The sequence below is a fragment of the Herpailurus yagouaroundi genome, unplaced genomic scaffold (genome assembly GCF_014898765.1).
Source record: "Herpailurus yagouaroundi ecotype Mexico unplaced genomic scaffold, PumYag 140, whole genome shotgun sequence".
Classification (NCBI taxonomy): Eukaryota; Metazoa; Chordata; class Mammalia; order Carnivora; family Felidae; genus Herpailurus; species Herpailurus yagouaroundi.
In genome coordinates, this window is record NW_024412395.1 from 81,440,895 (window position 1) to 81,454,667 (window position 13,773).

The 13,773-nt window shown below is 40.0% G+C and overlaps 1 protein-coding gene across 1 annotated transcript in view; it reads left to right on the forward strand.

The window, feature by feature from the left end:
• Positions 1-294: 294 nt before the first annotated feature.
• Positions 295-13,773, forward strand: part of FAM117B (family with sequence similarity 117 member B) — a 107,363-nt gene continuing 93,884 nt past the window's right edge. Inside the window, exon 1 of the mRNA XM_040475889.1 lies at positions 295-1,097. Coding sequence (XP_040331823.1) covers positions 506-1,097 — 592 coding nt within the window. The 5' untranslated portion in view covers positions 295-505. The remainder of the gene's footprint in view (positions 1,098-13,773) is intronic.

The window sequence follows — 13,773 nt, forward strand, 5'->3', positions numbered from 1 at the left end:
TACACACACACACACACACACACACAAACACACACACACGCACATAGACACACGCTCGCGCGCGCGCGTACACTACACATACACACCGACTGTTTCCTCCGCTCCCCCTCCCCCCGGGGGGCGGGGTCTCTTCCTCTTTAAAGAGCAGACGGTCTTATTGCAAACCCCGGCTCTCTAAGGCCCTGGGGGCCCGGGACCCGAGCTGCTCGCAGCCAATGGACGCGGTGGAGCGGCTCGAGCGCGGCTGACGCTACACCAATGGGCGTTAGCGGGGGGCGGGGGCAGCGGAGGAGACACTATTGTTGATGAGGAGGAGCGGCGGCGGCGGCGGCTGCTGCACCACCTCGTTGCTGCCGGCCGCGGCCCGGGCGCCCCCTGCTCCACGGATTCCGGCCTCGCCACCCGTCGCGGGGACCTTCCCTCCGGCCTCGAGAATCCAACCCCTGCATCCCAACAACAACAAACCTCCCCCCGTCTCGCCCAGTCACCGGGGAGGGGGGGGGCCATGTCCCAGCGGGTGAGGCGCAATGGGTCCCCCACGCCGGCCGGCTCCCTCGGGGGCGGTGCGGTCGCCACGGCTGGGGGAGCCGGGAGCCGCCTGCAACCCATGAGGGCGACGGTTCCGTTCCAGCTGAAGCAGCAGCAGCAACATGGCAGCCCCACGCGGAGCAACGGCGGCGGCGGCGGCAACAACGGCGGCTGCTGTGGTGGCGCCTCAGGCCCCTCAGGCGGCGTCGGCGGCGGGGGCCCGCGCACCGCCTCGCGCAGCACTAGCCCCACGCGCGGCGGCGGGAGTGCGGCCGCGCGCACCAGCCCCACAGTAGCTACGCAGACGGGCGCGTCCGCAACGTCCACGCGAGGAACCAGCCCCACGCGCGGCGCCGCGCCCGGGGCTCGCGGGAGCCCCCCACGGCCGCAGCCCCCGCCGCCGCTGCTGGGCACTGTTTCGTCTCCTAGCTCCTCGCCCACCCACCTGTGGACTGGCGAGGTGAGCACGGCCCCACCCCCAGCCCGCGTCCGGCACCGGAGAAGGTCCCCGGAGCAAAGCCGTAGCTCCCCAGAGAGGAGGAGCCCAAGCGCCCCGGTTTGCAAAGCAGGTACGTGCTGGGAGCCGAGCGGCTAGGGGAAAGGAGTAGGAAGGGGTTCTGGGCGCGCGCCGCTTTCGTGCGGGGATTGCGGCGCTACAGCGTAGCCCGGGCGAGCGGGGGGCGGGGCGGGGGGCGGGGCGGGGGGGCGGGGCCGGGGTGGTGCGGTGCCGCCTTCCCCGGGCAAGCCCCGCGCCCTCTCCACCGCTCCCTGTTTGTCTCATTCATTGCTCTGCCGACCTTGCGCGGGTCTCTGATAGTGCAGGTGCAGCTGCTAACCTTCTGCTTGGGCTGATACGTGTTAATGATAAACCTGGGATTCTGGCCGCCCGTTGGTTACTGCTAACCCTTTCTTGGGGGTGAGGCTAGGAGTGGTTTGCCGCTTTGTTTTAGTGACCTGGTTAATGTTACTATAGCACATGTCTGCTGCTAAGTATTTCTTTTGTAAAACAGTTTCAGATTGTAAAGACTGAATTCATTAGCATAGCAGATTTGGATCCCTGAAGAGACGTGAGACTGGCAACGTGTTAGTATTTCCTTAGACCTGATACATGGGTAGCAAGAAAACTCTATAAGCTTTGTCTTAGAGTCCGGGTGTATTTCTGATATACTGATTTTATTTAGATGTAAAGCCATTTATTTAAAAAAAACAGATCAACGTTTTTCTCTTATTATTTTAGGGACAACCCCCCCCCCCCCAACAAAAAACAAAACAAAAAAAACCCTGTTGTTTTTCTGTGTACTTGCAAGCTTTTTTGGAAAAGGTCCTGAATGGGACTGTTGGGTTTCACTGGAGTCATTCATAAAGAGTAACTTAAAAGATTCAAATTATGAAAGTGGAAAGAAAATTTGTCATTCAGTTGTCTTTCTGTTAGAATCTAGTGTAAAAAACAAATGGATGGTTTTTGGCTTATGCAGTTATACTGATGATATATACCTTTGTTTTTCCCTTGTCTGGGGGAATTTCTTTAGAATCTTTCATGCAGAATTGCTGTGAATTTTGGGAAATTTAGTACAGAAGTACTTCTCAACCAAATAAAACAGATTAAGTGGCTTCAAGGGTTCATTCAGAAATGCAGGGAGTAGGATGACTCTTACTGTTTATTTTATCAAAGATTTTAGATAGTGGATACATTTTTGGGAGAGATTGGCCTAAAAAATGATCAATAGTGTTTTCTAATTAGAATGAGAATATAGTTTTAAACCCGTTTGAAAATGCATTGTTGTGTTTTTTTTAAACTTCCATTGTTAAAGGTACTAGAATCCTCCTTCCCCTCGAAATATAGTTATCACTTTACTGAGCTCCTACTGTATGGTTGGTAATTTACCTACAAGATCTCATTTTAACTTTCACAGTAGGTTTTAGAGAGATTAAGTAGCAAGTAACAAGATACTTGAATTTTGCTGGATGGTACTCCAAAACCGTGTCTTTCACATTATATCAAGGAGGTAGGTTCATGATGTATAAGACAGGATCTGGGATATATATAACATACTAAAATCACATGTGTTTTTGAAGCAACTCTTAGAGGTATCTGGTGAACGTAATTACTTCAATTTACCTTCAACCTTCTGGAGCTGGTATAGTGTGGCAAGTGGAAGGGAAGAAGGGGGTGGTGACTGCAATCTCATAACAGAATCTGGCTGCCCTCTCAACTATGTGACCCTTAAAGCAGAGCAGAAACCTGAGGAGAGCCCAGTTAAGTATTGGCAAAGAGTGGAAAAGGTGGTCTTTTCTTCTTTGTTTAGGATTTATTTTCTCGGATCTTGGTCTCATGTGCCCACTCTTCATGTTTCCCAAAGCTCCCTTGTCTTAGGCTGTCATTCTAGTCATGCTATAAAAGTAACCTTTCTCAAAAGCTTCCCCTGTCCCCCCACCAAAAAACTTCCCAAAAAATAAAAAAAACATTTTCTTCTAGTATGGTATGTTCAACTATGTGTGAAAGGAATAGTGTGGGTCATTAAGTTTTACTGAAGTGAATGTCTGATAGCTTCTTTCCTTGAAATGTCTCATTTCACTCTAGTGAACTTTCATGCAGATAGGACTTTCAGAAATTTTATATTTCAAGTCTTAATAGCACAAACTAGATAATTTGCTATTTTTCTCAGACTAAATCTGGAAAGAGAGAAGAGGGGAAAAAGAATCTTTTTGATCCCTGGGACTCTTTGATTAAAGGGAAATTATCACCAGTTTGCAGCCTTAGTGAAATGTAGAAGTCCTTACTGGTAGAAGGGAATGGTCTGTAGTTCGTAAACCTCATATGACTCAAATTCCAAGGATCATCTAGATACGGCCGCCAACTTCAAGGTGTCTATCAGATGAACTGGATGCTTTAATCTTTGTTTAGGGATCCAATATCTGAAAGCCTCTGAGTTGAAGGTCTTAGAATCTTTGGAGGGGAGTCTCTACTTTGCCAGGGTTAGATGTAGTAACTGGCTAACCCAGAATTTTTTCTTGTGACTACTATTAAGGTAAACCAAGCACTTATCCCTGACATATTTTAAACTTCTCACCTTCAGGGCCTGCCATCCCCATGGCAAAGTGGCTTGCCATTAGGAACTGATCTCAGTTAGAGAAGGTAACCAGGCAACAGTGTTAACTGTAGACAAAATGAGGAAGGAGGTGAGGTTTGTTTTTGTGCTTTCTCTCCTTTTGTCTTTTTAAAAAAATTTTTTTAATGTTTATTTATCTTTGAGAGAGAGTGTGCAAGGCAGGCTGCAGGCTCTGAGTTGTCAGCACAGAGCCCAGTGTGTGGCTCAGACCCATGAACTGTGAGATCATGACCTGAGCCGAAGTTGGATGCTTAACCAACTGAGCCACCCAGGCGCCCCCTACTCCTTTTGTCTTGATAAAATGATGAGTGTATTACAAATGGAGAGGTGGCATATTTGGAGCATAGACTTTGAATAGACAGTCTAGGTTAAATATTTGTATTCCACCACTTAGAAGGCATGTGATATGGGGAAGTGAATAACTTTGTAACATTTAACTTACTTTTTAAAAAAATATTTTTTTATTGTTATTTTTAACATTTATTTATTTTTGAGAGACAGCATGACCAGGGGGAGGGGCAGAGAGCGAGGGAGACACAGAATCCGAAGCAGGCTCCAGGCTCTGAGCTGTCAGCACAGAGCCCGATGTGGGGCTCGAACCTATGAACTGTGAGATCGTGACCTGAGCCAAAGTTGGATGCTTAACTGACTGAGCCACCCAGGCGCCCCAGATTTTGTAATTTTTTAAAGTGACCTCTACACCCAATGCTCAGACTCAAAACCCTGAGGTCAAGAGTCATATGCTCCACCAACTGAGCCAGCCAGGTGCCCCTAATCCTTAACTTTCTTATCTGTAAAATAGGTGATGATCAGCATATCTGCTTCATATGGTGGTAAAGATTAAATGAAAGGAAATTGAAAAATCCTCAGCATAGTACCTCAGTATGAAAGTTAGCTATTGTACATCATATTAGTTTTGCTTCTAGTTTTAGTGGATTTAACATAAATTGCCAGTGTAGGCTTAGTTTTCGTGGTTGTATGAAATTTCAAATTGGAGAGAACATTGCCTTTGAACATCCAGAACTGTAGCTCAAGTATGGTCTGTGGTTTGTCTGTATCAGAATTACTTGGGGTCCTTGATAATGCAGACTTTGAAAGCCCCTCATCCTCTGATTTTGATTTTACTCTGTATTTGAAAAGCAGTCACTAGAAGCACCAAAGAAAAATAGTTTGAAAACTCATTACAGAAAAGAGTGTTATTACAGTATGTATTTTTGCAGTATGTACTTTTGCAGTGTGGCTGGTATGTAGATAGCAAGTTGTGTTTTTGCTAATTTTTCCCTTACTTGATATGTATTATGTTATGTATGAATTTGGTTGTTTATTAGGGTAGGAGACTGGCAAGAGCAGAAACAAGAAGTGGGCTTCTCTGGACTAGTAATCTGGAGGTAGGTTACCAGGACTTCATATTTGTGGCATCTTAGACTTCTGCTTTCTAGTACTTTGTGAAGTACACAGCTTTAAGAACTCAGTGTTTCTCTAACATTTGGGAGATTGATGCTAGCTTCATCAGGGGAATCCTTTTGGTTTTTATGTCTGTATTTTACAGTTGGAGATGAGGCAAAGTGGAGTCTTACTATTAGTTCAGTATCTTGGTTAGCAGAAGTTATATTTAATTCAGTTCTGTAAGCTGTGATTGAACTACTCTTAGTAACTGCAGTACAAAGATGTAGAAGACACAGGGAACTCCAGAGACTCACAAACCAGCTATGTAAGACATGTACAAAAGCATATAATATGATGAGTGCTCTGGGCTCATAGAGAAGTGAGTAGTTCTGTAGGGAATGGGTATAGAAGTTCAGCCAGAGGAGATGGCTTTTGATTTGGCTTGGAAGGGGAAAAACAGAACTTTATATTTGGATCATAAAGGTGTGAAAATATATATAGGATATTCAGACTTACAGTCTTAAAGTGTAGAGTATTGGATGTAGGAGAAAAGAGGGAACAGTAGAAAACAAAGTAGAAAGGTAAGTTTTCAGAAAAGCCTTGAAGAGAATATATGAATTAGAATGTATTCCATGGTTAAAAGCTCTGGAGGCAGATTTCCAGGATTCAAATGTTGGCATTACAACTTGTTTAATTTTAAGTAAATTCACTTCACCTTTAAAAAGGGTATACTAGATAATAGTGTTTGCAGTAGAGGATTATTAGAAGGATAAAATGCTTATAATCTCTGCATGGGTATAGAAATCTCTTAGTATTAGCTGTTTTCATATCATCTTTACATTCCTCATCATCCAAGGGTTTAGACATTCAAGGTTAATTTGTTAGTAGTGGTAGTATTTACCTTCTTAGAATGTGTAGAGTCTATAATTACTTATAATTTATTTTTATTTTTTTAGATTGTGAGCAAGGGAGAGGGGTAGAGTGGGAGAGAAGGAATCTTAAAAAAAATTTTTTTTTAAATGTTTTCTTATTTTTGAGAGAGAGAGAGAGAGAGACAGAGCATGAACTGGGAAGGGGCAGAGAGAGAAGGAGACACAGAATCCGAAGCAGGCTCCAGGCCCTCAGCTATCAACACAGAGCCCAACGCAGGGCTCAAACTTACGAACTGCGAGGTTGTGACCTGAGCCAAAGTCAGGTGCTTAACGAACTGAGCCACCCAGGTGCCCCGAGAGAGACAGAATCTTAAGCAGGCTCCATGCTCAGTGTGGAGCCCCCTGTGGGGCTTGATCCCACAACCCTGAGATCATGACCTGAACCGATATCAAAAGTCAGATGCTCAACCAACTGAGCCACACAGGCAACCCAGAGTTTATAATTACTTACAATGAGTAGAGCACAAATTTGAGATGAGAGAAACTGTAGGATAATAACTCACTAAGGCATAGAACACGTGAATTTAGGTGCAGTGGCAGTGGGAATGGCAAGGAAAAAAGAGAGTGAAGAGACTTTGATTTGGTAACCTGTTGGACATAGAGATTGAGAAAGGGGCAGTTGAGAGTAATAGGTTTGGTTGATGATACCAATTGTGATAAGCAACACAGTAGGGAATGCAAATATGGGAAAAGAAAATGAACAGTGTTTTAGACCTGTTTAGTTTGTACTCTCAGGAAATCCAGGTAATTCCCTAGACTGGAAAATACAGTTTTAGAACTCAGGGGTCCAGTTTGAATTGGGGGCAAGAAATTGGGACTCATTGATTTCAGTAAACATTCATTTAACATGTACTTCAGGCTAGGCATTTACATGTGGGCAATATGTGAAATGATTAGAATGGATAAGATGATGGGGAGAATGCTGAGGATAGAACTCTGGGAGAAAACAAGCATTTTAAGGGTAGAAAGAAAAGCCAGTGAAGAAGCCTGATTGTGTGGAAGGAGGAGAAATGGTGGAATAGTGTTGAGAAAGCCAAAAGAAAGGTTGGATTTCAAGGAGGGGATGATAAAGATTTTCAGATTCTGCCAAGAGAGCAAGTAGGCTGACCTTGGAGAATAGGCTTTTGAATTTGGTATTTCCATCAGTTGATGATCTCTGAGAGAGAGTAGTTTCCGGGGTACACAAGTTGGATTAAAGTGGTGGGTGAGAAAGTAGAGGTAAGGATTATAAATTACTCCTAAGAAGTGCAGGTTACTCTTATATCACTGAAAGGAAGGAAAGTGACAAAACAGGATGCAAAGTTGAGCTAAGGTTCATTTATTTATAGGATAGGAAAAACTTAAGCATGTTTCATAGGTGTGGGGAGGGGATTTATTAGGAGAATGAGACTGCAAGTGTAAGAGAAAATGGAAGTCGTAGATGGAGCAAGGTCATGGAAAATGTGAGAGGCAGTGGGATCCAAAACATGGTAGAGTCTGGAAATCTCAGAAACAACTAAGGACACTTCTTTCTCTGAGGATGGGAAGGTGGTAAGGGTGGGTTAAAATGATAGATAACTTAGCAATAGAAGGGAAGGAAGCAGTAGAAGGGAAGGAAGTTGAGAAAGTCAGCTACTTCCATTTCCAAACTACTTGAAGAAAAAAATAGCATGTTTGTCTTAGTACTGTATTCTTAAATTTAAATTTTGTTTTTATTAAAGTACATGTATGTAATTAAAAATATCAAAGAGCACTGGGGGCACCTGGCTAGTTTAGCTGGTAGAGGGTGCGACTCTTGATTTCAGGGTTGTGAGTTCAAGCCCCGTGTTGGGTGTAGAGATTACTTAACAGATCTTTAAAAAGAAAAATAACACTGAACTTATAATGAAATAAAATGTTTTCCTGACACATCTGTCTCCACTCCTACTTCCTGCCTCCTAGAGACAGTCACTTTCAACTCTTGGTAGTCTTTGTTTCTGGGAAATTTTTTCTATCATTTCTCCTTTCTGTTATCTTTTTTTAAAATCTTTTTGGAACCCCTGCTATATGGGACCTCTTGAATTGAGCTAATACTTTTTAAATTTCTGCTAGTTTCCATCTCTGTACCTTTTTGTTCTTCTTTCGAGCAGATTTGTTTTATCTTCTGTCTTTTCAATTGATTTTTAAATCCTGGTCATTATATTTTCATTTTTCAAGAGAACTTACCTTGCTGTCTTATTAGTCCTTGTCTTGTCAGGATTTTCTAAAAACGTTTATAAAAGGTATAAATACCATCAAAGTTGTTATTTTTTTTTGCCCTCTGCATTATCTTCAGAGCTCCTTTTGTCTTGAGCTTTGTCAAGTTGAAACTGTCATTCGTTTTCTATTAATATTTAAATAAGAGATAAAAATGCTGATCAGGTGTTCTTTCTGACTAGGTTAGGCTGGTAGACTGGAGGATCTTAAAGGAGAATGATGATGCAAGGACTCTCTAATGTAGGGTTTTTCTGCCAGCTTTCCCAGGGGAGAGTCCTACAGTATCATGCCTGAGGATATGTCTGGTGTCTTCAAGTCCAGAGCCTGCCTAGTTAATCTCTCTAGAGCAGTTTTTCCCAGTCTTTTCGCTCTGGAGAAACCCTTGGAATAATTTTTCATTTCTCAAGAAACCTCTGCTTTTCATGATCAGTAAGTTGAGATATAGTGGTGTGGTGGTAATCAGTGATCTTCTGAGTACAGATTGATTTGTCTGTGGATCTACTTGGCCAGCGTATTATAAGCTTATTCATTTTGTGTAATTTTCCCCTCTACCTCTTCTTGGGAAAAAACATAGTTAAGCTTAGCCTCTTTTTTCTTCTCTTCCTTTCCTTTCCTTTCCTTTCCTTTCCTTTCCTTTCCTTTCCTTTCCTTTCCTTTCCTTTCCTTTCCCTTCCCCTTCCCCTTCCCCTTCCCCTTCCCCTTCCCTTCCCTTTCCCTTCCCTTCCCTTTCCCTTCCCTCCTGTTCCTTATGCTCTATACCTAATGTGGGGCTTGAACTCATGACCTAGAGATCAAGAGTAGCATACTCCACTGACTAAGCCAGCTGGACGCCCCAGTCTCTTTACTATGCATACATTTTCAAAACTCATAAGGCAACCACAACACATTTTGATTAAATAATTGGGCTAAACCAATGAGATTAATTTTTCTAAAGGTAGATTTAGTAGATTTATTTTTTTGATAAATGTTTATTTTGATAGGGAGAGAGAGAGGGAGAGAATCTCAAGTGGGCTCTGCGCTGGCAGCACAGAGCCCAGTGTGGGGCTTGATCCTACAATGAACTGCGAGCCCATGACCTGAGCTGAAATCAAGAGTCAGACGCTTAACTGACTGAGCCACTCAGGCACCCCTCAGTAGATTTAATTTAAATAAAGTTAGTAAAGTTAGTTTTTTACAATATGGAAATTTATTGACAAAGTTGTATAATAAAGCTATGGAAACCATAAGCCAAGATAATATGAAAAAAATTTAGTTTGAGACAATTTGCATAATAGTTTGAAAAAATTCTGAGTAACATGATCTGTCTCAAATATAAGTTATGCAGAATTATATATGTTTGTTTCTTGGTATCTTTTATGTAGACTTATACTTAAAAAAGTGATGTTTCAAAAATAAAAACAAAATTTATCTCTTTAAGGCAAAACATTTACTTGGGTGTTTTTATTTTGCTGTACAAATAAAACTCAATTTGTAGTTGAACTTGAAATGAGCACACTCACATTTCATTTTCAGATGAAATGAAACACTTCTTTCCTTGCTTTTGATGCTTGTTAAACAAGAAAAAGTTTGTTTATTCATATAAGAAGATGAAAATGCAGCAAATTATTCATTGCTTTCCTTTGAATGGCAAGGCACTTTTTTTTTGCACAGACATTTAGAACTTCTACCAGCCAGATCAAGAAACCTTGGGTTGAGCTTATAATTAGACTGCAGCTAATTTACCACAAACATTTGCTTTCAAAACTTTGTTGAAACATCTTTCCTACTGTTGTCTCTTTTCCTGTCTGTTGTCCTTTATGGGTTATACCTTTTTACTTCTCCCGTATTATAGGAAGTCTTTGATACTCTTTCTGTTAAAGGTTTGCATGCAGTGGAGGTGAAATAACCTGTGGTTTATTCCCCACAATTTCTACATGACATTTTAAATTGACCATTCTTCTTTATTAACTAGTTAATTTTTAATATTTTTTTGGAGTTCTTGCTCTCAAAGAGCTGATTTTGTAGTTGTATGCTATAGTCTACCTACCAGCATGTATTCATTCCCTCCTTCCATCCTTTCTTTCTCTGCAGATAATATATACACATGATAAAAATTATAAATGATAAAAGAAAATACAATAAAAAGTCTTCCCCCTACTTTAAGTTCATTATTCTCAGAGAAATCCAGGTAGCTGTTTCTTTTATATTATTCCAGAATTATTCTGTGCATATACAAATATATAGATATGTTACTGTGCATATAGGTTTATTATGTACCAGACATTATTTTATCAGGCTTTTGTTTGAACAGTTAGATCATTTGCAATATTTTGCTGTTAAATGGTTTACTATGTTGAATATTCTTGTTTATACTTCGTGTACTTATGTATATATGAGTTTATCTGTAGGATGAATTCTTAGAAATGAAATTTCTTGACCAGAGGTACACATTTTTCTTTCAGTTGTCGGATAGATTTCAGGACTTGATATCAGCTCATAGTTGACTTCCAGCCTATGTTTTTCTCTTCTATCTTTTGAGGTTTTTTTTTTTTTTTTATGATTCCGTTTTATCTCCACTATTAGTTTTTAGTTATCTCTCTTTTTACTGTGCTGTTAGTGGTTGCACTCAAGCAGTGCTGTCCCAGAGAACTTCCTGCAGTGATGGATATGTTCTGTCTGTGTTGTCTAATATTTCATTTTAGAATCTTCCGTTCCCTGCCTTTCATCCTTTGTGCTATCATTGTCAAATATTTTGCTTCTCCATTAGAAGTCCTACAATACATTATTACTGTTTTTACTTTAAATGATTAATTATCTTTTATTAAGCAATTAAAAGTAAGAAAATTTTATATTTACTCATTTTTATCATCTTGAGCACTCTGTGTGAAATAGAGTGGTTGTAGTGTGAATGAAAAAGGGCTTATTTGAGAAGCAAAGAATTGATAGAATTTGTTAACTCATTACATTTGAAGGATGAAGGAGATGAGAGAACATAATGATGGCTGAGGTTTTGAACCTACTTGGGTGATAATGTTAATAATGTTGTCATTAACTGGTTTCATAACTGCTTTTATATTCTGTATGCATACAGAGTAGATCATAAACTTTTGGAGCATAGTGCACTTACTTTTTTTTTTTTTTTTAATTTTTAGAGACAGTGAGAGCACAAGCGTGTGAAGGAGAGGGGCAGAGAGAGAGAATCTTAAGCAGGCTCTGTGCTCATCATCAAGCCTGATGCGGGGCTTGAATCCCACGACCCTGGGATCATGACCTGAGCCAAAATCAAGAGTCAGATGTTCAGCTGAGCCTGAATATATTCAAAAGTAATATAATAATACAGACATTTTGAAAGATAAAGAACTTTTTTTTTTTTACACATACTCTTCTAATTTACTATTCTTTTCTCTGTCTCTCTCTTTTTTTTTTTTTTTAAGTTTATTTATTTTGAGATAGAACAAACAGGAGAGGGGCAGAGAGATTGGGAGAGAGAGAGAATCCCAAGCAGGCTCCATACAGAGCCTGATGTGGGGCCCAGCTCATGAACCATGAGATCATGAACTAAGCCAAAATCAAAAATCAGATGCTTAAGTGACTGAGCCACTCAGGCGTCCCTCTAATTTACCATTTCTTAAAAATTATTTTACTTGGTGTTATACTAAGATTTACTGAGCTCTAGCTAGTAGTTTCTGGGAAACCATTTCACATTAATCATGTTTTCCCATTGTGCATGTACTGATATTTCTAAAGATAAGGATGAATGATGTCTGTTTATATTATTTTAGAACTCAAGCTCACTCTGTGCAGAGCAGCTTATAAGGTATTAAGAAGACATCCCTGACCTTACAGACTTTAGAATTAAAGAGAGAGGCAATGTAGAATTTTGCACACTTCAGGGGTTAGCAGTAAAGACAAGAAAATACATAAGATTAGTAAGGAGTAGTATTTAATGGTAAAAGCCTGATAATGGCCATATGGGACTCAGTTGTGAGTCAGAGTGCTTTATGTGCAGTCAGGGATTGCTAGGTGATTTGTAGGTAGACATTTTTCACTTCTCTAGAAAACAGTTGCCTTTATTGATATCCCTAAGAATTCTTGGAACATCTGCTCCTGGAAATCGATTCATGTCATAGCAATGCACCTGATCTACTTCAGAAATGTTATGTTTCAATTGTATAAGAAAAGCTTAGGACCCACACCTTTGGACGGTCTTTCTACCAATTAAATTTTTTAAAATACAGTATGACTCACCCAGTACCTCTATTGTAATGAATCTGTTCCTTTCTCTCTTCCATTGGGGTAGGGAGAACTTGCAAGATTTAAATGAGACCCAGTAAAAATTTTGTTCGAATGAATGGATGGATTCCTGTCTTTAAAAATATTTGTGACAACCCATGCCCCTTCCTCTTTTTGTCTTTTGTCTGTTTTTTCCCTTTTGGTTTGGAAGTATTGGGTATCGGTGGATTTTACTTGACTTGAGTACTGTTGTTGTTGTTGTTGTTGTTTTTTGTCTAATAAATGAACTTTTTGTGTGAAGATTATACTGCTAGCTCACTTTTGAGTATAGTATCTTCTAAAATCCTTGGGGTCCCCCTGTTGGAAATCCCTTTAATACTGGAAAGTTGCATGTTTCTAGCAACAGTTGATTAGATGATTCTGGTCCATCTACGCACTCTTGCCTGATCCTTTTTTGATTAATAGTATATTTTTAATTGCTAGCTGGGTTCAAGGCTAAGTATGTATAGTAAGAGATTATGGAACAGTTTAGCCCATTGTAAAGCTTTTAAATGTAAGTCTTAATAAAACTCTATAGAATTGAGTCAGATTTGCATCATATTCTAACTATTTAAAAAATATTTGTAAAGTGACACAAATTTCTTGAGTCTGAACCTTCAAATAAGAGGTAAGAAAGTATAATATGTATGCTATTTTATGTAAGGTTGAAATCTCTACCAAGTTTATACATTTTGGCTTAGTCATTCTCCTTTTAAGTGGACATTTGTTTCTATTTTCCTCCTTGTAAATTACTTTAGTAAAAATCTTTGTAAATGTATGTGTTTGGGTGTGGTATGAGTGCACATTTATATGTATCCTCTTTAGGAAAAAAAGTCCCAGGATTGAGGTTATTTTGTGAAGTTTTAAATGATGTGATGCTTTGTAGTATTGCTTTCCAAAAAAAGGATTGAATCACTTTACCCTGTCAAACAGAAATGAGCTTGTCTTGTTTGCCTGTTGCTGTGAAGCCTTGTCAGAATTAGAGTTCATACCTTTTCTTTAGTTTTACCACTTCAGTGTGTACAACAGAGTACATCATAGTTTTCATTTGTATTTCCTTAGGTCATAGTGAGTATTTGAGATGATATGCTTAGTCATCCTAATATAGTAGCTAATTAATACCACTTAATAAGGAAATAATGTTACTAATAACAGGATCGATATTCTGGTTTCTCTTCAGGTCGAATAAATCTTTTCGCCTTTTTCTAATAACAGGACTGAATATTCTTTTAAAATGCTTATTTACTGTTTATGTGGAGTCTATTAACTCTGTGTCTGTTGACTGACCCTTTATTTTTATTTTATTTTATTTTATTTTATTTTATTTTATTTTATTTTATTTTATTTTATTT